The sequence below is a fragment of the Siniperca chuatsi genome, linkage group LG7, assembly GCF_020085105.1.
Source record: "Siniperca chuatsi isolate FFG_IHB_CAS linkage group LG7, ASM2008510v1, whole genome shotgun sequence".
Lineage (NCBI taxonomy): Eukaryota > Metazoa > Chordata > Actinopteri > Centrarchiformes > Sinipercidae > Siniperca > Siniperca chuatsi.
In genome coordinates, this window is record NC_058048.1 from 32445917 (window position 1) to 32470232 (window position 24316).

The following is a 24316-nucleotide window of genomic DNA, read 5'->3' on the forward strand; positions in this document are numbered from 1 at the left end:
CAATCACATGCTAATCAGGTACTTAACAGTGATGAGGGAGGTGCAGCCAGTAAACAACAGGCCTGATTTCTGATTACTGGGCCATCATGGAAACAATTAGGTCAGTTTCAGGTGAAACTAGCTAATCAACAGATACTCAGGTAGACTCCTTCCTGAGGGCGGGGCTTATGTAACACAGAGTAGCTTAAATTTCCAGTTCCCGGTCCATTTTTTCACAATTGAGAGCCGAAACGTCTTGATTCTGAAAACAGTGTCCAGACGACTACGACTGAAACCTTTTCTACGATTGAGTGGAGGAACTTTGCAACTGTTGGCTCGTCTTACACTTGAATGGTTTCTTGTGATCATCCTTCACTTTCAGATATTTCCCAGACTGGCCGAATGCTTCAGCACGATGTGTCGTTTCAAAAATCTGCGAAAGATTTCAAGGAATTTTCAGGTGAAATAGATTACAGTTTAGTTTTAATCCTGTAATCCTCCCACTCCAAAAGATATCATCATTTAGTTATATTGTTCAACCCCCACCCACATAAATCTGAGTCTTTATCATTATTTTCATTATATTTCATTCATTTTATTTATTTAATTTTGTATTTATTCAATTTATTTAATTTTTTTAAAATAGTTATATTTTTGGCAGTTTTACGGTGGCCCTGAAGGTCAAAACACAACAAGATTTCACAAAACATTTCGGATTACGGAAAAGGAGGGACAACCCTTGTTGTTTGTGATTGGACAGAACCTGGTGACAGTTTAATGTCATTTCCTGTTTGTGTAGCCTAGCCTAGCCTAGCCTAGCCTAGCCTACTGCTCTCAGCAATACTTTAACGAAGGACACGATGTAGGCTAATTCTTGACACGCTTTCAACACATCATGACGTTAAAATGTCCCGTGGGACCCGGAAGCACGTTTGAAAGAATTAGGACTGAGGAGACGGGGCGGCTGGCCGACTCTTTAACGTCCGGCTATCAGAGCGCGGACAGACGTTTGGATACAGACCTGGCTGGCTTTAAAGCACAAACATGGCCTCTGTGTTCAAAGGAAGACGGGAAAGCTTCGTGAACTGAGCCAACTAACGTCCGGTTTAGCCCTCCGCTGACTTAAATGGGGATAAAATAATTTAATCTTGCGGCTGTTCTAGACTTTCCAAATGTCATCAGACCGAACAGATCTAATTCGGAGAGTGAAACGGGTAATTTCGTGGGGGTCGTGATACTCAGAACAGCATTTGTTAGAAAGCTAGATGCTTTAATTAATAAACTTATGTGATTTCTATAATGAGCAGTGGTGAAACTTATTATATTCTGTTATGATCAAAAGTTGTCTACTTCCACTTTAAATGTTAAACGTTGCTGTGTGTCGACACTTTGATCCTTTGACTAGAGCTGAAAACTTCAGATCTAAAAGTTGAGAAACAAGCCAACTCTGTTTCTTCGTGTGGAACCGCCCACTTCTCCCTATGAGAACGATGATTAGTCGAATTAAAAGTGATTGACAGGTGGTTCAGGCTGCTCATTGGTGAAATTAGTTTTTGAAAAACATGATTGACAGTTACCCCGCCCATTCAGAGTGTCCGGTCTGCAGCGGTACCCTCCTCGGCGCACTTCCTGGGGGAAGTCTGCAGGAGCGTCAAGGCAGACTAATAGCATACTAATGCTTCCGGTGAAGACCTTCAAAATAACACTTAGAAATTTGGCACTAAAACGTGCTTTCACTCTGAATAACTATGGTATGCTCTAAACTGCTGTAACGAGGCTTCGTTAGTGGAGGTCGCGGAGTTTTTGATGTGTTGTATGAAGGAATAGACACGATCTCGCCACAACACTTTGGCTTTGAAAGGTCGATAGTCAGTGAACCGGATGTAAACAGTGTAAACCGCCATATTGGATGCACAGAGAGCAGATAACCATCCTGTTTGTTTTTCAGACTTTCTCCAACAGTTACAGACACAGCGGAACTGTCACTAGACTTACGGCTCTGAATCCAGTTAAACTCTTTAGTTTTATCTCGTGAGATCATCCGTTAGGCTCGCAGGCCATGATGGAGCCGACCGACACGGCGGCGACCAAAACTTTTTGCTCTCAGACGGAGCTGATCATGCTGGTGGCGGTGGAGTCTGCCGTCTCTGTCCTCCAGCAGAGACTCGGACAGCAGGGGACAGACAGCGAGGGGAGGCGGGTGAGGAAATGTATTTAGATGGACAAAAACGTAGTGTCTGAGAAGACGGAGGATGGAAGTTTATCTGAGAGATTGAGATCCAGAGGAAAATCCCGCCGTCACTTCCGTCTTTGTTGGTGAACGGTTATCACGCGCGAGACAAAGTAACAGAAACACGACGTAAAATGTGATTTTTTTTGTTATATTTACTTAATGTCATAGATCCTATTAATATTTAACTCAGCAGATTAGATAAAGATAACTCGGCTGTTCAGACATTTCTTCGTGTACTTTAATAAACACAGCGAAGGGCGCCATCTTGTGTATCATGGCGTCCACCCAACAACATAAAGGAACATTTATTTATCTACAGGAGATTTAATGTACTATTAATAATTAATACTAACAAAAAGGGGATTGTAGTTACATTACTGCATTAAAACACACGGAGCTCCCGGGCCTCATATTAATAAACTGTAACGGAAAAACATTTGGAGGATCGCTCAGTCAAGTTACGTTCATTTGAAGTATTCCGGTAAGGATCAGTGACCTCCAGAATAAAAGGACTGGGGTTTTAGATTGTGGTAATATAATTTGTTAGGTACACCCACTGAATGAAAGTCCAGAATACTAATTCAGATAAATGAAATCTGTCTGCTGCACATAACACAGCGACCATAAGCCAATCAGAGCAGAGTTTGATTATTAACTTATTAACTTACAGGTCCAGTGTGGAACATTTAGGAGCAGCTGTTGGCAGACATGGAATCTAATATTTATATGTTTTCATTAGTGTTTAATCACCTGAAAATAAGAACCGTTGTGTTTTCGTTAGCTTAGAATCAGCCTTTATATCTACAGAGGGAGCGGGTCCCCTTCCACGGAGGCCGCCATGTTGCACCGCCATGTTTCTACAGTAGCCCAGAACGGACAAACCAGACACCGGCTCTACAGAGGGCCTTTATCGAGTTTCACTTCACCGTAGTTTCTCCTCCACGCCTGGAAGGGGAGGGCGAGGCGAGCGGTGTTCACGTGGAAACTTCAGTTTCACCACTAGAGGCCGCTAAACCCTCCACGCTGGACGTTTTGAAATGTGTTTTTTGAGAGAATTATGATTCCCTGCTTTTATTCTGAAGGCTAGATGCTGCGCTCAATGCCAATATTTTTATATGAACTTTTTTATTTTCTATGAAATAAAAGAAAATCAAACTTACCGAACCGACATTGTAAGTATAGTTGTAAGTGTGTTGTAGAGCTGCAACTAACAATGATTTTCATTATTGATTTTAAAATCTGCAGAACGTTTTCTTGGTTCATTGATTAACTGTTTATAAAATAATGAAAAATGTCCCTCTAGATTTCTTAGAGTCCAACAGGACGTCTTCAGTCATCTTGTTTTGTCTAACCAACAGTTTAAAACCCAAAAACATTCAGTTTACTGAGAAAACTCTGACACAAATGGACACCAGAGAAATTTTGCTAAAAAATATAAACAGTCGATTATTAAAATAGTTACCTGTCAGTCTACTAATTGACTAATTGACAGATAGTTTCAGCTCTAGTTTGGTGCATATTTGGTGGAGAATTTAGATGGAAAAGCACTAAATCTTTTGGCTCGTGACGGTATGTAGATTAACACTGTAACCAGAGATAGAAGGTAAAACACAGGCTTTATCTTTAACTTCACAGGCTCAGCTGACTGCCGTCCTGGATGTCACGGCCAGAGAGGCTGTGCGTAAAATCTGCAGAGTTTTCAGAGAGCTGTACCTGAGCTTAGCGAAGGAAAACCAAGCTCTGAAGGACAAAGTGGGACATCTGGAGTCTGAACTGAGGTCAAAGGTCGAGAGAAACTGCGGAGCTGAGAAGAGCGTGACACAGGCGGTTTATAAGATCAAACCATCAGGTCAGTTTAACGTTTAAACGTCACAGAGAACCTGAACAGATCTCATCATGTAGGGGGCGAATGTTCCTGAAACCTAAACAGTATTTAAGAATAAAAGTCAGACATGTACAACAACTACAAGATGTTTGTACACACACACACACACATATATATACACAGTGTGTGTGTGTATGTATATATTAGAGATTTACAACTCTTTACAAGAGATTTAGAAGTCTACAAACTTTCACAAGAGTTTCCGCCGATTTAGGAAACTACAGCATTAATAATTAAGTATTCTAATGTATCCTCGTTATTATACACGTATTACAACATGGCAAATGTATGCAAAATTACATAAAGTATAAATAGCAATAAACTGTGTTCTGGATCATGTTAGGCATTACATGACTCTTCGTACGAGTAAAACAACATGCGAGGAGCAGCAGCACTATTACAACCTGTGTAGTTCCTGTTTCACGTGTTTTACTTTCATTTGATTGGCTGGCTGCCTGCGTCGTCATGAAACCATCTAATTATTAAAAAATACAGCTTTCATGTGAAAACGATTTGCGTCCTCACTAACAGAGTGTGTCCACAGACACCTGAACAACATGAAGGTAAGTAGGTACGACGAAAACACAGAAGTATAAATCCAGTTTAAGTTTTCAAACAAAACCAAGAACCAACTTCAAATCTTAAAAATTTCAGTATTTTATCCCAAAACGATTTGAGTGCAGTGAAAAATGACTGGAGGTGAAAACTTGCTTCATTTTTGAAGGGCTCTGTTTTCGGGGGAAATCGTGACGGTCTGATATCACCTGACTTATTTTCTGTCTCACTGAATCTTCCAGATGGACCCGCCCTGTCGCTGGACATCACCCAACCAGCTGCCAACCCTGCTGCCCTCGCCATGGCCATCCTCAACTCCGCCAAATCCAGACGCAGAGCCAGCGGCAACCCTCAGGTCCCTCTGGTCATCATCAGCCAGCCGCTTCCTGGTCCAATCACAGGCCAGAGCAGCCCCGCCCCCCAGGTACCGGATCCAACCACCGCTAACGCTAACACCGCTGCTGCTCCGTCAGCTGCTACGAGTCAGACTGACCTTCAGACCGAAGTGGTGTTAGAAATGAACCAGATCTCCACAGATCCTGAAGAATCACCGGGAGATGTAACCCGATCCTCCACAGACATGATATCACTTCCTGTGGCTGATGATCAGCCAACCAGTGAGCCCGCAGCCAGTGAAAGCCCGCCCACGCCTGAAGAAGAACAAGCTGTTGTTGCTGTAAGTGTTACTGAATATATTATATACAGTGTCACATTTCTAAGATAGAACCAGTTTCTTGAAGTTAAACAGCTGCATCTTATAATTTTCTCTGCTTCATATTTAATATTTCAGAGTCCTCCTTGTTAATTGATCTGCTCCTGTTTTAATTTTCTGTTCTTCGTCCACGTTTACCTGTTGTCTCGATACATTTCCAACAGTCACGACACACTCACCGCTCTGTGAAAAACACGGGTTAATTACAATGCCGTCGTTAAGCTACTGTCAATAAAACTCGACACTTCCTGCAGATGTTTCACATTAAAAGCCTTCCAGTGGGTCTTTCCTGACAAGCTCTTAATGTGAAACATCTGCAGGAAGTGTTTCGTTTCATTGACTTTATCTTAAAAGCGATCAAAAAAACATCAAAGCAGCTATATGAGACTTTGCCATTATTTGAATACCGACTTATTTGAGAACTTACAGTATCACTAAAGGAGGGAGGGCAACATTAGGTGACCTCTAGAACTGCAAATAGATATTCTTTTCATTATCGATTAATCTGCAGATGATTCATTGATGAATCGAATAATCGTTGAGTCTACAAAATGTCCGACAGTAGTGAAGAAAATGGCCATTTCAAAGGTTTCAGTGTACTGTGACGTAAGACAGAACAGAGAAACTGAAATCGGAAAATGTTTTTGCCATTTTTGATTGAGAAATGCTTGAAACGATTGATCGATTATCAGAATAATTGCTGATTATTTTTCTGTCGATTGACTAATCGTTTCAGCCCTAGTGACCTCTAACTGAAATCATTCACTTTGATCGTAAAGCTTAATTAACACGAAATACGGATGATCGTTAAAGGGTCATCGTGAGTGTGTTTTTCATGTCTCTTTGAAGCAGCAGGTTATTTACAGGTTGTAGCTGGACGGCTCGTCCAGTAGGAGGAGGAATAATTGATCAATGGTGTTGAATATCCTGTTGAAAAGCAGTTAATAATTGATTACATACTGTCTCTGTTATTGAAGCTGACATTTTTGCATGATGAATAATGCAGTGCAACAGATACAGGACTGGTGAGATTAATAAATCAATTATAATCGATGTCTGAACAATGGAATCACTGCTGATCATGTGACTGTTTTCACTCATGTTTTCCAGGAAGCCGAGATGAAGATGGAAGCTGAGGAGCCGACGCTCACTGAGCGCCAACCAGGTGAGACAGGTAACAGTCAAGTTTTATTAACTGAAATACAAACATTTTCTTTGCTCGAACTGTTGAAAAAACAAATGTGTTTCTTTTGTACCGAGTGTGAGAACGTCAGGTAAACAGATTCTGTGCATTAATAAAGGATCACATACAGAGACCCAGAGTCTAAAACTACCCTGTCCCTTTCTGTTGGTTCCTCAGAATATTTGCTACTGACAAATGATATTATTCTGCAAGAAAAATGAAGAATATCTAATGAACTTTATAGGCTATGGAGGATTTGTATGCATTAAAATGTGTGTTTCCTCCCTGTCAGTACACAAGGTCAACATTAATGCTGAGCGCTCTGTCTGTATTTACTAACTGAATGAAGTTGGGAACCTCTGTGTGATCAGTTTCTCTGGTCTTTGTATGTAAAATCTTTCTTCCTCTGTAGCTCTGAGTGAAGAGGAGCAGAAGGAGCTGGAGAGGAAGAGGAGGAGGGAGCTGTACAAAGAGAAGAGGTTCTTCTGTGAGCTCTGTGACAAAGGTTTCCATCAGAAACACCAGCTGAGGAAACACGTCTCCTGTCACCTCAAACCTTTCCCCTGCAGCTCCTGCGATAAAGGTTTCTACAAGGCCAAGAGTCTGCAGAAGCACCTGCTGACCCACCAGCTGAGGGAGGCTCAGGAGAACGACCCCGACAAGCTGCTGCGCTGCGACCAGTGCGACAGGAAGTTCAGACTGCTGCGGCAGCTCAGAGTCCACCAGGCGTCTCACCGGCTGGAGAAAACGCCACTGAAGTGCCACGTCTGCGACCGCACCTTCACCTCCGCCGGCGCGCTCAGGTACCACAAGGTGTCACACGCCCAGGTCAAGCCCTTCATGTGCGACGTCTGCGGGAAAGGCTTCACCAGAAAGAAGAGCCTCCGCGAGCACCAGACCGTCCACACCGGCGCCCGGCCGTACCCCTGCCTAGCCTGCGGAAAGAGCTTCTCCACCGCCAGCAACCTGCGCGTCCACAAGAGGTCGCACTCTGAAGAGCGGCCGTACAAGTGCTGCGAGTGCGACAAGGCCTTCAAGTGTAAGATGGGACTGCTGCAGCACCGAGTGGTCCACTCCGGAGAGAAACCCTTCATGTGTCAGACCTGCGGACTGAGCTTCGGCCTCAAGTACAACTTCCAGAGACACCTGCGCCTCCATAATGGAGAGAAACCATTCAGGTACTCGCTCAGATACACAGGTTTCACGCTGTACAGTAATCTGAATCGATTAGTTGCCGACAGGAAAATAATCAGCTATAACTATTTTAAACATTCTCTGGTTGCAGCTTCTAAATAGTTAGAATTAAATAATAGTTTTTCTCTGTTCTCTCTCTCCGTAAACTGAATCTCTTTGAGCTTTGGCTGTCGGACACAACAAGACGTTCTCAAATGCATCGGAGGGTAAAACTTAGAAATATCTGATATGAAGTCTTATTCTTTCAGACATGTTCAGGTTTTGGTTTGTTCAGAAGTAGAGCGAAGCGTCTAAGTGTTTGCGTTGGACAGGAACACTGCAGCGGAGGCATGAACTTACTAAATAAATCCTGCTGCAGAAATGTTGGTTAAATAGTCATAATCACAATCTGTCATCTGACCATTTTCTCTTTCTAACCAGGACCACAGTGGAAATACGTTTTTATCTTTTTATCCCCGACAGTTGAATTGTATGTATTATTGTATGTCCCGCCCGGGTGACGGCGGTATTTCCAGTTTTAATTAACTGCTTCGTTTATTAAATAACTTGATTACAGCAGAGAGTCCAGCTGAGGAGCTCCCAGCCAGTTAATCTGCTCTGTGATAACGCAAAGACCTGTCGTACATCATTCAGAGCTAATTTAGACAAACCCATACTGGTGCATCTCCAGTTCAAGATCTTCTTTGTTCCTGTCTTGTCTCAGGTGTGATAAATGTGGAGAGGGGTTCACAGGTACCTGGGCTCTGAAGACCCACATGCTGGTTCACGGTGTGGAGAAGCCGTTCATGTGTGACCTTTGCGGGAAGACGTTTTTCTACAACTGTCAGCTGCAGAAGCACCAGCAGCTGGTCCACGACAACAAGGACCGAGAGAAGGTCGGCGGCGTGACGGGGAGACGGAGACCGACCGGCGTGAAACCCTTCAGCTGTAAGATCTGTCTGAAGAACTTCAGCAGCAACACCACGCTGAGGACGCACGAGAAGAGCCACGCTGAGAACAAAGAGTTCACCTGCGACACCTGCGGGAAGTCCTACCACCTGCGACACCTGTACCTGTACCACATGAGGCAGCACAGCGGCGACCGGCCGTACGTCTGCAGCGTCTGCGAGAAAGGCTTCCTGCTCATGTCGCAGCTGAAGCAGCACGAGCTGCTACACACCGGAGTCAAACCTCACAAGTGTGAACAGTGCGGGAAAGAGTTCAGGACGCCGCAGAACTACCACCGCCACCTGCTTGTCCACACCGGAGAGAAACCCTATGAGTGCGCCGTGTGCAGCAGGAAGTTCAGGCAGTCCAACCAGCTCAAGTCTCACATGCAGATCCACACCGGGGTGAAGCTGTACACCTGCGAGCGCTGCGGGCAGGGCTTCTCCGACTCCCGGCAGCTCAAGAAACACCGCTGCGGTGACGACTTTCAGAGCTTCGAGTCCAGCAGCAAACGCAGGAAACAGAAGAACGTTTTCCAGTGGGCCGAGGGCCTCTCAAACCAATAACGCCCGAAACGTTATAAAACACTCATGAAAGGAAATGAATAGTTCAGCATTTTGGGAAATTCTCTTATTCTCTCAGATTGATATCAGTCGCTATCAGTGGTTAGCCTAGCTAAGCATAAAGACTGGAAACGGGGGGAAACAGCTAGCTAGCTGGCTCTGTCCGAAGTTCAAAAACACACCTGCAAAGATCACTGCTTAACACGTTTCTGTCTTCTGTTCGACTGAAACAAACAAATGTACACATGTACGCCACAGAACTATTTCTCGGTCAACAACAGTGTATCCATCCGCCCAGTACTTCACACACAGACGAGAGATTGATATCCGTCCCCTCATCTCGCTCTTGTAAAGACAGAGAATAATCCCGAAATGTTGTACTATTCCTTTAAAAGATTTTGTCTTCATTTTCTGTTATTTAAAAACAAAAATCTGTGAAAACCAGACGTCAGAAATGCAGCTTAAAAACAGATCATAAAAATATTGTTTATTGTTTGACTGTTTTTTAGGAATGATTTCGACTGATCTGCAGCAGCTGTTGGCATTATTTTGTACTCTGTTAGTGGAAGGATATTCTGAACGGTTTTCCTCTCTGACCGAAGGAAACACTACAACTTTCTCTTAAACGGCAACAAAAAGTTCCAACTGAAAATCAGTTTGTTTGTTTTGAAATCAAAGGTGAAATTTTTCTTTTAGTTCAGCCACGTTTCCCTCAGTGCTGTTTGGTTTTCTGAGCTACATTAAAGGGCCGGTTCACTCAGTCATATCTGTCCAGTCAGATAGTTTCTCTGAGATTTCTGCCTCCACCAATCCAACGGAGGAGAATGAAGTTTAGAAGTTTCTGTGCTGCTCACGGTGTTGAAAAGAAAACTTCTCTTTCAGAAACAGTTCCTGTTCGTTGCGATAATCCACAGAACTCACTCGAGACGGTTTTCATAAGAACTACTTTCTGCTGAAGAAATAGTCCCTCGATGAGGTCCGTGGAGACGATCTTGTTAGCTAACCAGCAGAGTCTGTACCTTATATTAAAGTTGTAATATACTGTGTCCCAGTTCTATATCACGTACTTTATTTACAAATACAATGTAGTAAACGCTGTCAGTGGTTTCCAACCCGAGTGTCGAGGCGCCCACGGTTCCTAAAATAAATCTGAGATTCCTGTGATTAGAGGTTATAGGTCGACTAAGCTTCATTTTAAGAAGCAAAAAGGTTGCGAATCACTGACGACTGTTGGTGGCAGTGCACTGTTTGCATGTACTCTACGGTCTGTACTAACATGAAGTGAATTTCACTTAAGATGAATTTGCAACTGCTGATTCAAAAATAAGTGTAAAGCATTTCCTCAAAGATTTAAATCTTAATATCTTTTCTCTGCGGATGCTCCTCCTTGTCTGTTGAGGATTATAAATTCTACATTAGTGTAAATAAATAAAATCATATTTCATCATGTTTATAAGCTATTCAACCTTTTTGTCCTGCATAAAGATTTCAAACAGTGTTAATCATGTCAGTTGAGAAGTGGAAGAAATGCACAGCTGCCTGTTGAAAGGTCCAGTGTGGAGGATCTAGTGGTATCTAACGCCGCTCGCCTCGCCCTCCCCTTCCAGGCCTGCAGGAGAAACTACGGTGAAGTGAAACTCGATAAAGGCCCTCTGTAGAGCCGGTGTCTGGTTTGTCCGTTCTGGGCTCCTGTAGAAACATGGCGGTGCAACATGGCGGCCTCCGTGGAAGGGGACCCGCTCCCTCTGTAGATATAAAGGCTGATTCTAAGCTAACGAAAACACAACGGTTCTTATTTTCAGGTGATTGAACACTGATGAAAACATACTTATGAATATTATTATAATATATTTATAATATATTTCTGCTGACAGCTGCTCCTAAATGTTCCACACTGGACCTTTTAAACAAAGATGTAATGATTTAACATTAGCTTTACAAAATAAGCAAATATTACACTTAATATTAAACCTTTGTTGTTTCCAGCTCACATACCACAATCATGATTTTTACAGTGGTGGAAAGTAGCTAAGTACATTTACTCCAGTATTGCACTTAAGTACGGCGTTCGGGTACTTATACTTATACTTTAGTATTTTCATTTAATGTTACTTTATACTTAACTCCACTACATTTATCTGACAGCTTCAATTACTTTGAATCCACAACTAGCGTTACAGCACCAAAATGCTACTCCAACATTACTCCTCAGTAATAATATTAATGTAAAACATTATATAATGATATATATTATATTAAATTAATATAGCATTATAATAATAACATTCCGTTCTGTATAGCAGTACTTCTCATGTTTACGTGTAATGGAGTATTTTTACAGTGTGGTATTGCAGCTTCTATTTTAATAAATGAATAAATGATGATGAAAACTTAAAATGCCCCCGCTTTGTTGCTTCTCCGGACTGAACTGTAATTTACGACGATCCTGGAAGGCGTCATAGGTTGTGCGCATGCGTACTGTATCGACAGTTGATTCAGGCGGGTATTAGCTGTCAGGTTCCAACAGATCTGTGTCCGGTGAACCTGCGCCAGGCCCGAGACCACCTGTGACCACCTGTGACGACCATGAAGCCCCGCGGTGTCGGTGTGAGCTGCCCGGGTGTTTTTACCGGTTAACTGGAGCACTAAACTGCTAACTGTTAGCCGCTCTTAAACAAACGCACCGTCCTGCTGTGGTTTGAGTTTCTCTGAAGTTAGCCGGGAGCTAACGCTAACTCAGCTTGTTTTGGTTGGGAAGCTAACTTTAGCAGCAGCTGAAGTATCAAACGTCCAGGTGAACCGTGCTCAGGTGAGTCTTACAGTAACCGTTTTTGTACTAGTAGTTATGTAGCTCTGTCGGTCCCTGTTAAGTTGTTGGGAATGGACTTCAGGTGAGTTGGTAACCTCCCCTGTAGAAAGTTAACAGTAACGTTAGCTAACGTTAGCAGCTAGCTGAAATTTCAGCCCCGTTAGCTGAAACTTTACCTGCTGTGACTGAAGGCAGGTCTCAACACCTTATATCTTTACGCTCAGTTTTAACAGTTTTACAGCGTGTTTGACTTGTTTTTGTAAAGGAACAGATTAGGAAACAAAACTGGAGTTACACGTAATTCTGTGATTTATTAAGATATTTCAGCCACTGTTCATGTTATCACTGGGGATTTGATCACTATTTACTCCTATAAATACTGCTAATGGTTCCTTTTGATTACTGTGCAAGAAAAAGAAATTATGAGCACTTAACATGTTTTATTCATCTGAGGAGCTCTGCTGATCTGAAGGTTTATATTAAACCATCTGGTCTGATGGAGACGCTGCTGCAGAGCGCTGTCTGACACCTGAAACCCTCCACGGGTGTGACGCCGGGCCGAGACCTTCCACGGGTGTGACGCCGGGCCGAGACCTTCCACGGGTGTGACGCCGGGCCGAGACCTTCCACGGGTGTGACGCCGGGCGAGACCTTCCACGGGTGTGACGCCGGCCGAGACCTTCCACGGGTGTGACGCCGGCCGAGACCTTCCACGGGTGTGACGCCGGGCCGAGACCTTCCACGGGTGTGACGCCGGGCGAGACCTTCCACGGGTGTGACGCCGGGCCGAGACCTTCCACAGGTGTGACGCCGTAAAGGCCGCAGCATTTTATTCACATCGTTTCCGTCCTCACCAAACGGCACAGGGAGCGCCGCTGCACCGAGGCAGCTGATGTTTCTGTTATTCAGCTTCGTCCTGTAGTTTGTCCCGTCTGTATCTCTGCACATCAGCAGACTTGGTAACTAACCCTAACCTCAAACCGTTGCCTCAACAGACGGACAGCTGAGGCAGGATGTGGACAGATGAGATCTTATAACCAACATAAAGCATATCTTCAGTGTGTCATGCACTGGTCTGCTGTATGAGAGTGATATATGTAACCCTTTAGAGGTCCAGCGTGGAACATTCAGCAGCAGCTGTCGGCAGAAATATAATATTTATAAGTGTGTTTTCATCAGTGTTTAATCGCCTGAATATAAGAAGCGTTGTGTTTTCGTCACCTTAGAATCAGCCTTTATATCTACAGAGGGAGCGGGTCCCCTTCCACGGAGGCCGCCATGTTGCACCGCCATGTTTCTACAGGAGCCCAGAACGGACAAACCGAACACCGGCTCTACAGAGGGCCTTTATCGAGTTTCACGGCCGCCGTAGTTCCTCCTCCACGCCTGGAAGGGGAGGGCGAGGCGAGCGGTGTTCACGTGGCTGCAAACTGCAGTTTCACCACTAGAGGCCGCTAAACCCTCCACCAGGGTCCCCGCGGATTCTTATAAAGTTTTAAAACATCTTAAATTTCTAAATCTAAAAATGTCTGTAAATGCAGAAGAAGAGGCATTAAATTTGATCTGGGGCAGAATGAACGAGCATTTCTATATTTCTTTCTTCAGTTTGTTTTATTTTACCTGCGTTTTATATCTCACAACAATGACCGTTTCCGCAACATCTAATATCTGTTAGTTAGTACGTCAGATAGGTAGCATACACTGCGCTTGGTAGGTTGCGGTAGTACGCCTTGTGTACAGGCTGTGATCCGCATTTTAACCTAGAAGAAGAAGGTGTTTATCCCGCTCATTTGAGGGCTGCAGCGGGGAAAAGGAAAACGCAACGCTGCGATCAAGCGATGCAGGCTCAGCCGTGGGTAAATGCAAATTCCACGAGAGTCGTACGAGATGCAATGTGAGCTCGGTCGCAAAACATTCAAACTTGGAACAATGGTAAGCACGGATTCACATGAAATCTGAAAAGCGCTACGCTAGCCCATCAAGTCGTATACTGCTGCTGCGAGTTTGGCTGCATGTACTAGAGATGATTTGTCTACTGCGAATATGTCCGCTCTGCAGTGGTACAAGTACATGTACTTAAGTACAAATCTGAGGTACTTGCACTTCACTTGAGTCTTTTCTTCTCATGCTGCTTTCTACTTCTACTCCATTACACCTCAGAGTGAAATATTGGACTTTTTACTCCAATACGTGTGATGGCTTCAGTTACTTTACAGACCACAGTGTTTCATCCCCTTCCTGTCCAGTGGAAACCTCGTATCTCCAGGTGTTTGTGACGAGCTGAAGGATGAAGAGTTTCCTTCACGTGCTGAGGAAACTCTCCTCCTCCTGAAGCTGAATAAACTCTTTAACCCCCCCTCGGATCAGCTGGGAAACGCATCGTCACAGAGCTGAAAACAGGCTGTTTCTCTGATACGTGGTTCTCTCAGGACGGCGACGCTGCAAACACGTGATGACCTTATAGACCATGATGCATTGCTGCAGGTTAAACCACCCAACAGCATATAAAGCAGTTAAAATGAGCTCAACCAGAAACATCCGATATAATAAACACTGACAGGAGCGTTTTACTGCAGGGACGACTCTCACTGCCACACTTTAACAACATGTTGCTGATAATACTTAGAGGTATTAAAAAGGTCTTAAAAGTCATTAAATTTGTACTTAAAATATGTGCAGATACCCGGCTACACACTGGACCTTTAAGTCTAAAGAAGCCTGTTTTCACAGCTGAACATTTGTAAAATCCAGCAGAAAAGAAAAAGTCTCATGATGCAAACGCTCTAAAACAACCAGTTTTATCTCTAATAAAATCAGAACGCCATGCTTCCACACATTTGGGGTGTGAGAGAAATCTGAGACTGACCTGCTGCATGTATACACAGATTCACAGTAACCGTACATCGTGTACATGTGGTCTGATCTCCATAACTTGGAACAGTACTGAATGTAAGAGGACTGAGCCTCCCATCAGCAGGTGTCGTCAGGTGAACGCTCGCTGTGGTTTCTCCTCCAGGCTGATCTACGGAGTCCTCAGTCCTCCCTGCAGACCCGTGACCAACCATAGAAGAAGAAACGGAGGAGGAGGAAGATGGCGCCGGTGTCAGACATGAAGGTGGAGGTGTCAGACAGAGGCGGGGCCGGGAGGAGAGAGCTGTCTCTGGACGACTGTCGCTGTCCGGTGTGTCTGGAGATCTTTATGGAGCCGGTGACTCTGCCCTGCACACACACCTTCTGCAAGGTAAAGAGTCCGCCTACCTCATGTATCATCAGTGTTTACCATCAGGTTTTTGTAAAATGTCCTCTTTGTAAAACCTTGAAGTGAAATCAAAGTCAGACCAGCAAACCGGGAGGTCGAGCTAAACCACCTCCGTAAGGTTTGCTTCTAAGAAGTGAACATAAGCTGCTCTGTAGGACCGGATGGCCCTGACCGGTCGCGTTCCAACCCTCTGTGTTTGGTCAGGGCTGTTTCCTGGAGTCGGTGGATAAAGCCACGCTGTGCTGTCCGCTGTGCAGGAAGAGGGTTTCCACCTGGGCCCGACTGAACAGCAGGAACAACACGCTGGTCAACCAGAAGCTGTGGACGCAGATCCAGACCTCCTTCCCTCTGCAGTGTCAGCGCCGCCTCAGCGGGCAGGACGCGGCCGCCGAGGACGACCCGGGAGGTACCGACACACACAGACATCCCATAATACTCTTAATCTGCAGGTATGAACCCCTTCGTTGTCACGAAGCACGAGCCCAACATCAGTATCGGTATCGTGTAGCTGGTTATTACCTGGACCGGGTCACTGCTGAGTTTCGTGACATCATCAGAACCATGAATGAGGCGCTTAATATGAAATGAGATGAAACCGACGCCTGCAGGTGAACAAGATCATCACAGAACCGGAACAGAATAAGAAATCGTTTAGGTTATAAAGAGTGAATAATTATATATGTCTTTAAAAATGTAGAGAGTATTTTTAACGTTTCTGTCTGATAAAAACTTATTAATATGTGATAAAGATGAAAGAAAGTGGAAGATGATTAACTGTGGATTATTTTTCTAACGAAAGACGACAGTTTAGTTTTTATTCATCATCATCATCAGTCTCGTGTTGTTCTGAGCTGCAGTGATGAAGATGTAAAAACATCGACACTGAATCAAACAAACAGCTTTAATCGTCATCATGTACTTATTCATGAACTCTGTGTGTGTGTGTGTGTGTGTGTCTGTGTGTGTGTGTCTGTGCGTGCGTGTGTGTGTGTGTGTGTCTGTGTGTGTGTGTCTGTGCGTGTGTGTGTCTGTGCGTGCGTGTGTCTGTGCGTGCGTGTGTGTGTGTGTGTGTCTGTGTGTCTGTGCGTGTGTGTGTCTGTGCGTGTGTGTGTCTGTGCGTGTGTGTGTCTGTGCGTGCGTGTGTGTGTGTCTGTGCGTGCGTGCGTGCGTGTGTGTGTCTGTGTGTGTGTGTCTGTGTGTGTGTCTGTGCGTGTGTGTGTCTGTGCGTGTGTGTCTGTGCGTGTGTGTGTGCGTGTGCGTGTCTGTGTGTGTCGTGTGTCTGTGCGTGTCTGTGTGTGTGTGTCTGTGTGTGTGTGTGTCTGTGTGCGTGTGTGTGTCTGTGCGTGTGTGTGTCTGTGCGTGTGTGTGTGTGTCTGTGTGCGTGTGTCTGTGTGCGTGTGTGTGTGTCTGTGCGTGTGTGTGTCTGTGAGTGTGTGTGTGTGTGTGTGTGTGTCTGTGCGTGTGTGTGTCTGTGCGTGTGTGTGTCTGTGCGTGTGTGTGTCTGTGCGTGTGTGTGTCTGTGTGTGTGTGTGCGTGTGTCTGTGCGTGTGTGTGTGTGTGTGTGTGTGTGTGTGTGTGTGTCTGTGCGTGCGTGCGTGCGTGTGTGTGTCTGTGTGTGTGTGTGTCTGTGCGTGCGTGCGTCTGTGTGTGTGTGTGTCTGTGCGTGCGTGTCTGTGCGTGTGTCTGTGTGTGTGTGTGTCTGTGCGTGTGTGTGTGTGTGTGTGTCTGTGTGTGTGTGTGCGTGTGTGTGTGTGCGTGTGTGTCTGTGCGTGTGTCTCTGTGTGCGTGTGTCTCTGTGTGCGTGTGTGTGCGTGCGTCTCTGTGCGTGTGTGTGTGCGTGTGTCTCTGTGTGCGTGTGTCTCTGTGTGCGTGTGTGTGCGTGCGTCTGTGTGTGTGTCTGTGTGTGTGTGTCTGTGCGTGTGTCTCTGTGTGCGTGCGTCTGTGTGTGTGTCTGTGTGTGTGTGTCTGTGCGTGTGTCTCTGTGTGCGTGTGTGTGCGTGCGTCTGTGTGTGTGTCTGTGTGTGTGTGTGTCTGTGCGTGTGTCTCTGTGTGCGTGTGTCTGTGCGTGTGTCTCTGTGTGTGTGTCTGTGTGTGTGTCTGTGTGTGTGTGTGTGTGTGAGTGCGTGCTGTGCGTCTGTGTGTGTGTGTGTGTGTGTGTGTGTCTGTGCGTGCGTGTGTGTCTGCATGTGTGTGTGTCTGTGTGTGTGTCTGTGTGTGTGTGTGTGTGTGTGTGTGTGTGTGTGTGTGTGTGTCTGTGTGTGTGTGTGTGTCTGTGTGTGCGTGTGTGTGTGTGTGTGTGTCTGTGCGTGCGTGCGTCTGTGTGTGTGTCTGTGTGTGTGTGTGTGTGTGCGTGTCTCTGTGTGTGTGTCTGTGTGTGTGTGTCTGTGCGTGTGTCTCTGTGCGTGTGTGTCTGTGTGTGTGTGTCTGTGCGTGTGTGTCTGTGTGTGTGTCTGTGTGTGTGTCTGTGTGCGTGTGTCTGTGCGTGCGTGCGTGCGTGTGTGTGTGTGTGTGTCTCTGTGCGTGTGTGTCTGTGTGTGTGTCTGTGTGTGTGTCTGTGTGCGTGTGTCTGTGCGTGCGTGCGTGCGTGTGTGTGTGTGTGTGTGCGCAGTCTCGGTGTGTTTTCCCAGAGTGAGTCAGCCAGGAGAGCTGAGGCAGGAATACGAGGACCAGGTCACCAGAGTAAGTTCAGTCTCTTCATCATCATCTTCATCATCATCATGTTGACACACACACGACCAGAGATTTTTACGTTTTATATCAAGCTCTCATCTCTTTCATGTTGTTTGGTTTAAGGGTTATAAAAACATTTATATACCTTCTCTTACTAGATTTCACTATTGTGAAATGAAAAATGCTGTTATAGATTTTGTACTTATGATGCTGCAGTTTGGTTTTTATCTAATCTGTTTATCAAATCGTATTACGTTCAGCTTTCAACATTTAGTTAAAGTTCTAAATAAGTAAACTTTGTGTGTAACAGTTGTGAGTGTCTGAATGTTGATTAAATACAGCGGGGAAATAAGTATTGAGCACGTCACCATTTTTCTCAGTATATATTTCTGAAGGTGCTGTTCACATGAAGTTTTCACCGGATGTTGGTAACAACTCATGAAATCCACACATGCAAAGAAATCGAACCACAGATGTCCATAAATTAAGTTATGTATAATAAAGTTAATTGACAGGGGAAAAGTATTGAACACGCTTACTGAAATTCATTTGATACTTCGTACGAAAGCCTCTGTTGGTAATGACGGCTTCGGGACGCCTCCTGTGTGGAGGAACGAGTCGCATTGCTGAAGTGTGATTTTGGCCGGTTCGTCCACACAGACGGTCTTCAGATCTCTTCTGAGAGCGCTGATCTTTAGACGCACACATCGTCTGATGCGACGCACACATCGTCTGATGCGACGCACACATCATGGCTGAACAGTGCGGCTCGGTCCGAGTGTTTCCTGTTCGCAGAGCCGGCTGAGTACGAACACCGGAGGGTTTCACGCTGAGCGCCCAGCTGGCGGACCTTTTTTTTTTTTACCAAAGTAACTACCCAGTTTGCTGCTTCCCGTCTGGTGCTGGAGATTTATAGCATTCGGTAATATTTGATTTAAAATGTAATAATTACAGAATGCTGTTTACAGATCGGGTGCAACTTCTAGTGAAAAAGGTTTTGAGTTTACAATATTAACTCACTATTTTGTCTTGTTCCCTTTCTATTTCACGCTTCGTGCGCTCCTTTCGTGGCATCGCGCTGAAAAAGTAGCAACCCATCAGATCTCACAACAACTTATAAACTGTGTACGTTCGTAGTTAGTTAACACTATGCAGCAATATCTTGGTAAACTTTAAAACGTGTATTAAAACTTAGCTGTTAATGTTAAACGTTACACGTTTGCGGGAGTGGGAGCAGTCTTCTGCTACCGTTGTCCAGCGTGATGACGGAGACACGGGGAAACGTGAGTTCATTCGCTGCGTCGCATGTGGTTTTAACAGGGCATGCCAAACTAATTTAGAAGGGGCGTTACGGCACTGATTGTTTGGCCGTGGTATAATTCCTACCTTGGTGTTCCTGGTTTGTGATGTTGTTGTTGTCAGCTGTCGGAGGAGAAGCGAGTGCTGGATGAGGAGGAGAGGAGGGCCAGTGAGGAGTACATCCAGAGACTGCTGGCTGAGGAGGAGGAGCTGCTGCAGGAGGAGAGGAGGAGGCGAGAAGACGACGAGAGGCTGGCCAGACTGCTCAGCAACCAGCTGGTGAGTGTTTCACCGACTGACCAGATGATCAAATGTTCTGAAGTCCTTCCTGCTCCCCTAACCCTCCTCCTGATCAACACGTTACCTTTTAACGGCCCGTCGTCTTTCCTCTGGCGCCCCCATCAGGACAAACTCTACACGTTTAGCTTCACCGCTGTTCAGACTCTCAGATCAGATCAGTGGTGGACGTGTTAGGGGTCGTTTACATGATTTATTTATTTTACATTTTTAATACCGTTTTACCTCATTAAAAAACAAGGAGATATTAATATTAACTACCTTTTTATATCGTTTCAAATGGAGGAAATCCACAATAAACATCTAAATACCTGTATTAAAGACATACAGCAGCTCAGACTGGTGACAGCTCACTGAGTCTGGTTGTCTTTGTCCTGCAGAACTCTGCTGCCGTCTCCGAGGAAAACCTTCGCCCTGCTGACGTCACTCCGGCCAAGAAGAAGAAGGAGGTCGGCGCCGGACAGATCGAGAAGTAGGTCGACTTGTTGTGCGTCTGTTGTTTCAGTTACCGGTGAAATGATGAAACCGGATCCATGAAGACCAGTATGAGGAACTGGTTTATCAGACACCAAAACAAAAAGTAGTTTGATTATGTCATCGTTAATCTCATTATCACTGAAGTACCTTGACTAATCCAACTGAACAGCAGTAACGAAGTTTGATTGTTTCTGGTCAGATATCTGGTTGAAGTGTTAAATCTGTCTCAAAGGTCGGATGATGATGATGATGATGATGTGGTTTCTGTTTCAGGTTCTTGTGTCCTCGTCCATCTAAAACCAGCTCCTCAGACTGCAGCTCTGCCTCCAGTTTTATGGCCAACAAGGTCAGTTTAATTTACAGCAACGCAACGTGTCGTTGTCACTAACCGCTGGAACTGAACTACACTTCCTGAAACTTAACTTGGCAAAATTATTATTCTGTGATTTCAAAAAACGTTCATGTTAAAGGAGAAACCCTCTTCTTTTCTTTCCTCCGGTCCCCAAACCAAAGTCTGAACACTGAAATGTAATTAAAGTGAAATTATTTATTACTACAAAAGGTGAATTTGTGACAATAACTGAACCAAAACAACAAACAAAAGAATGCTGACTAACGTGTTCAAACAGACATTTACTGAACCCGACTCCCTAAAGTAAAAGAAAATGGCAGCTCAGCCGCACAGCTTCAGTACTGTTTATAACATTTACACAGATACTTAGAGCTGGACAACGAGCACGAGGTCTAATAGGATCTGACCGATCGAACACACAAAGTTAAACTCCAAAAGGTTCTGAGGTTCAGGACAGAAGAAGCTGTTTAAGTTTTAAGACAGGATGTTGTGTTTGGGACCAATCAGCAGCACTGATACACTCCCCAAGCCCGACGCACGAATCCAGCAAATCAGAGAGACACACAAAGATCCCTGCAGGAACAGAGCACACACTCTCACACATACACAGGAGAGAAAACCGGTCACACGTGTTCATCAGTGATCTTTAGTGCTGGTAGGTAGATTCGGTTATGTTTGGACAAAGCCAGGCTAGCTGTTTCCTGTCTTTATGCTTTGTTAAGCAGCTGCTGGTTGTAGCTTCATATTTATAGACCTGAGAGTAGCATCAGTCGGGACATCCCAATCTCCGAGAGAAAGAGAAGAAGGGGATTTCACTCAAGTGTTCCTTTCAGGGTTAGTTCGGGTATTTTGAAGTAAGGTTGTATGAGGTACTTATCCATAGTCAGCGTATACAGAGTCCTGCCTGCTTCTCCAAACCGGGTGCGAGCTGACCGCCGTCTACTGCAGTTAACACACCTCATACAGCCTCACTTCAAAATACCCGAACTATCCCTTTTAAGTTGTGAGAGAAAAACAGTTTGATCTGGTAGAATTCAAACTGTCGGACTTCCTGTTTCAGGAGAACATCCTCCTCTCTCAGGTGCAGCTGCAGGCCGAGCGTCCCCTCCCTAAACTGGATTATTACGGCACTCAGACAAACCCTGACCGATCGGAGCCTCCGACCCTCCATCCAGCCTCTCCGTCAGCCTCTGTGGAGGATCAGCTTCACCCCGCGAGTCTCAGGAGTCACTTGATCGGAGATGGAGGACCTTCGTCGGCCAAGAGGAAGAGCTCGGAGCTAGAGACGACAGAGGACGAGGAGGTGGCGGTCACCAAACATGTCTGTCGCTCCCTGCCCTCCTCCTCCTCTCTGGAGGTGGGAGGCTCGGCCCTGCAGGGGATCGCAGAGTGGGAGGCGGAGCTGCTGAGTAGGCGGCGGCAGGAGGAGGAGGATCGGCGGCTGGCTCTGCTCCTGCAGAAGGAGCTGGACCAGGAGGAGAAGCAGAGAGCCACCGACAGACGCAAAGGATCTTCTGACGCTTACCTGCTCCGCCAGAACCGCAGAGGGGAGGTGGAGCCCAGCAGCTCCAACACACCCAGCAGACCCCCCAGAAAGACTACAAAGACCTCCACCCCCTCCTCTGCTTCATCTGTAAAGACTACAAACAGTCCCCCCTCCAGCAGACGCAGCAAACAGGCCACTCTGACCGAGATGTTCTCCGGCCTGAGTAGCTGAACCCTGTCGCTCTCTCAGCTTCTGTCCTGTGTCCCAGTGTCTCTCTACCAGCACTGAACTGGTTTTAGGTCAGAGTTCAGTGTCTTCACATCCTCACTTCTTCGTTTCCTCAGCAGAAACAAACAGTTGTGAATAAAAGCTGGTTTCAGAGAAGTTAAACCAAAAAGTGCCGACAGAAATCTGCTGTCTTCAGCCCTGACTTCATTTTATTTGATTTACTACATGGCCAAAAGTATGTGGACAGCCGAGCATTCTCTCCATATGTGACAGTGTAACATGTTCGTTAATGTGCGCCACTCTCACGCAGGTTGTAAGTAACGCATTACGGTTCACTGGGAACATTTCATCAGTAATTTAACCTGCGTTGTTTCAGGTCGTCGCTCAGGTGACCCAGTCTCAGGTGATCCCAGCAGCAAAACCTCCCTCCTCCTGATCCGGAGACGTGTGGAGGCTCCAGTGTTGCTCTGACGGGCCTCAGCAGTGTGAAAGAGAGTTTGACTCTGATGTCCTGCCGTCTTCCAGGTTCAGACGGCTCGAACCTGATCCGCTGCTCTGAGGGTTCTGACAGGAAGACCACATCAGTCCAACGCTAATGTTGGTGATCAGGTCTAGCTCCTGTTGGATGGGGTTGAGGTCAGCGCTCTGTGCAGACCAGTCAACTTGTTCCACACCAAACTGGGAAAACATTTCTTTATGGAGCTGCTTTGTGTTTCTCTTTCCTGTTTCAACTCTTGACACACAGAACACGGTTGTCTAAAATATCATTAAGGGTTCCTTCATTGAAACGAAGAGGCCCGAACCAGACCAGAAGTACACTAAAATATATGAACAGGGCTGTCCACATACTTTTGGCCATATAGTGAGTAAAACTCTTGAGTGCAGTTAAGTTGAATGTTTGTTTGTTTTTATCTGTTTTCTCAGCAGGTAAATGGAGACGTTGCATGTTGTGACGCTAAAACAGTTCATACATTTTGGTTTGAAAGTTTCCACTTTAGTAAATTAGTTTTAGTTTTAAGAAAAAGTTTTGGTGCGGAAATATTTGCTGCGTCAGACTTTATGGAAGAACCAGCAGGGTTTCAGTTTCTGTAGCTGTGGTTTAACACCCTGACGCTGCCATGTTTCTGTGCCACCTGGACGACGTCAGGATGTTAATGCTGCGTTCACGTCCTGTGGGAGACAGAGATGGAAAGATTCACCGGTTTAAGAGTCCAGAGAGTCTGTCCTGTGTGGGTTTAAAACCTGTGCATTGACAATATATCACCACGTTTAAAGTTTGGGTTAATTATCTTGTACGGACTTTGGCTTGTGTGTGTACAACATTTTGTTTATTTTTATTTCTTTGATGAGACTGATGATGTTGATGTGAACATTGTTCACAAGTCAAAGTGATCGCTGCAGCTCCTCATGTGACGAGCGTGTTAACTTGATTAAATTTACTGTGTAACATTTAGCGTGTTGTGTACATGTATGTGATGTTTGTGTTCATCTCGACACACAACTGAGCCTCCAGCTCCATTCAGACAGGATGAACATTACAGGCGCAGGAGTGCGATGAAGTCTTCACTGTGCTCCTCGTCATTTTACCCCCGATGAAGTGACAGGATCTGGTCTGTAACAGACATTCAGCAGGACAAAGACTAAAGCCTCCCGGGGGGGCGCCGGAGATACTGCAGGAGGTGGATTCGAGTCAAACATCGCACTCCTCAGAGTCAGAACGCAGAACAGTAGCACTATGAATTTTAAAATAACGTAACGGTAGTGGGAATATTAATAAAGTAATGATAGGAATACTTCCCGAGGATAATATCTGATTAATGGGGCTGTAAAGAGTCTAAGAAATAAAAACTGATCTGAAAACAGACGGGTCAGTCGTCTGGAGACAATTTTGGAAAAAATGAACTGATTAAAATATTCAAAACAGAAAATTAATTAAATCAAAGGCTGTTTTTTCTTCAAGGGTTCGGTAGGAAAAGGGTTAGGGTTAGGGGTTAGGGTAGGGGAACTAAACCTGACCCCCAGCAAAGTGGGAGACAGGACGTGCACGGTCCTTCCCCCGGTAGTCCCTACCCCCACCCCCTCTATCAAAGGCGGATTGGTGGTAATATCCACCCTGAAATGTTCTTTGTCGATCCCGTTCAGGGGATCGATGACGTCTTTTGCCGTGGCGCACCACGGTCCATCCATCATCATGAGCAAAACTCATGA

The 24316-nt window shown here is 45.3% G+C and overlaps 2 protein-coding genes across 8 annotated transcripts; both read left to right on the plus strand.

Moving 5' to 3' along the window:
* The first annotated feature begins 666 nt into the window (after window positions 1-666).
* LOC122878694 (gastrula zinc finger protein XlCGF26.1-like) lies at window positions 667-10675 on the plus strand. Of its 4 annotated transcripts, none has more exons than XM_044201844.1 (6): window positions 667-2179; window positions 3848-4061; window positions 4895-5328; window positions 6475-6538; window positions 6960-7725; window positions 8445-10675. In XM_044201844.1, the coding sequence occupies exons 1-6, from the start codon at window positions 2039-2041 to the stop codon at window positions 9232-9234; spliced, it is 2409 nt and encodes an 802-aa protein (XP_044057779.1). In that variant the 5' UTR covers window positions 667-2038; the 3' UTR covers window positions 9235-10675. The 4 variants fall into 4 exon arrangements, with proteins under 4 accessions (XP_044057779.1, XP_044057780.1, XP_044057782.1 ...); XM_044201845.1 differs by having other exon boundaries at window positions 671-2179; window positions 6475-6529; XM_044201847.1 differs by lacking the exon at window positions 667-2179 and adding an exon at window positions 2186-2345.
* A 1008-nt stretch (window positions 10676-11683) lies between these two features.
* Window positions 11684-23561, plus strand: rnf168 (ring finger protein 168). 4 transcript variants are annotated; one of them, XM_044201848.1, is made up of 9 exons: window positions 11684-12040; window positions 12497-12842; window positions 15057-15281; window positions 15504-15705; window positions 17908-17978; window positions 19392-19547; window positions 19946-20037; window positions 20316-20388; window positions 21455-23561. In XM_044201848.1, the coding sequence occupies exons 3-9, from the start codon at window positions 15132-15134 to the stop codon at window positions 22109-22111; spliced, it is 1401 nt and encodes a 466-aa protein (XP_044057783.1). In that variant the 5' UTR covers window positions 11684-12040; window positions 12497-12842; window positions 15057-15131; the 3' UTR covers window positions 22112-23561. The 4 variants fall into 4 exon arrangements, with proteins under 4 accessions (XP_044057783.1, XP_044057785.1, XP_044057786.1 ...); XM_044201850.1 differs by having other exon boundaries at window positions 12497-12785; XM_044201851.1 differs by having other exon boundaries at window positions 12497-12672.
* The last annotated feature ends 755 nt before the right edge of the window (window positions 23562-24316 follow it).

Bases quoted from the DNA above. Each gene is read 5' to 3' on its own strand.
- rnf168 (XM_044201848.1), top strand. From the start codon at position 15,132: ATGGCGCCGGTGTCAGACATGAAGGTGGAGGTGTCAGACAGAGGCGGG. The intron at 17,979-19,391 runs GTAAGTTCAGTC...TGTTGTTGTCAG, and splicing joins ACGAGGACCAGGTCACCAGA to CTGTCGGAGGAGAAGCGAGT. The intron at 19,548-19,945 runs GTGAGTGTTTCA...TTTGTCCTGCAG, and splicing joins GACTGCTCAGCAACCAGCTG to AACTCTGCTGCCGTCTCCGA.
- LOC122878694 (XM_044201844.1), top strand. From the start codon at position 2,039: ATGATGGAGCCGACCGACACGGCGGCGACCAAAACTTTTTGCTCTCAG. The intron at 2,180-3,847 runs GTGAGGAAATGT...TTAACTTCACAG, and splicing joins CAGACAGCGAGGGGAGGCGG to GCTCAGCTGACTGCCGTCCT. The intron at 7,726-8,444 runs GTACTCGCTCAG...GTCTTGTCTCAG, and splicing joins AATGGAGAGAAACCATTCAG to GTGTGATAAATGTGGAGAGG.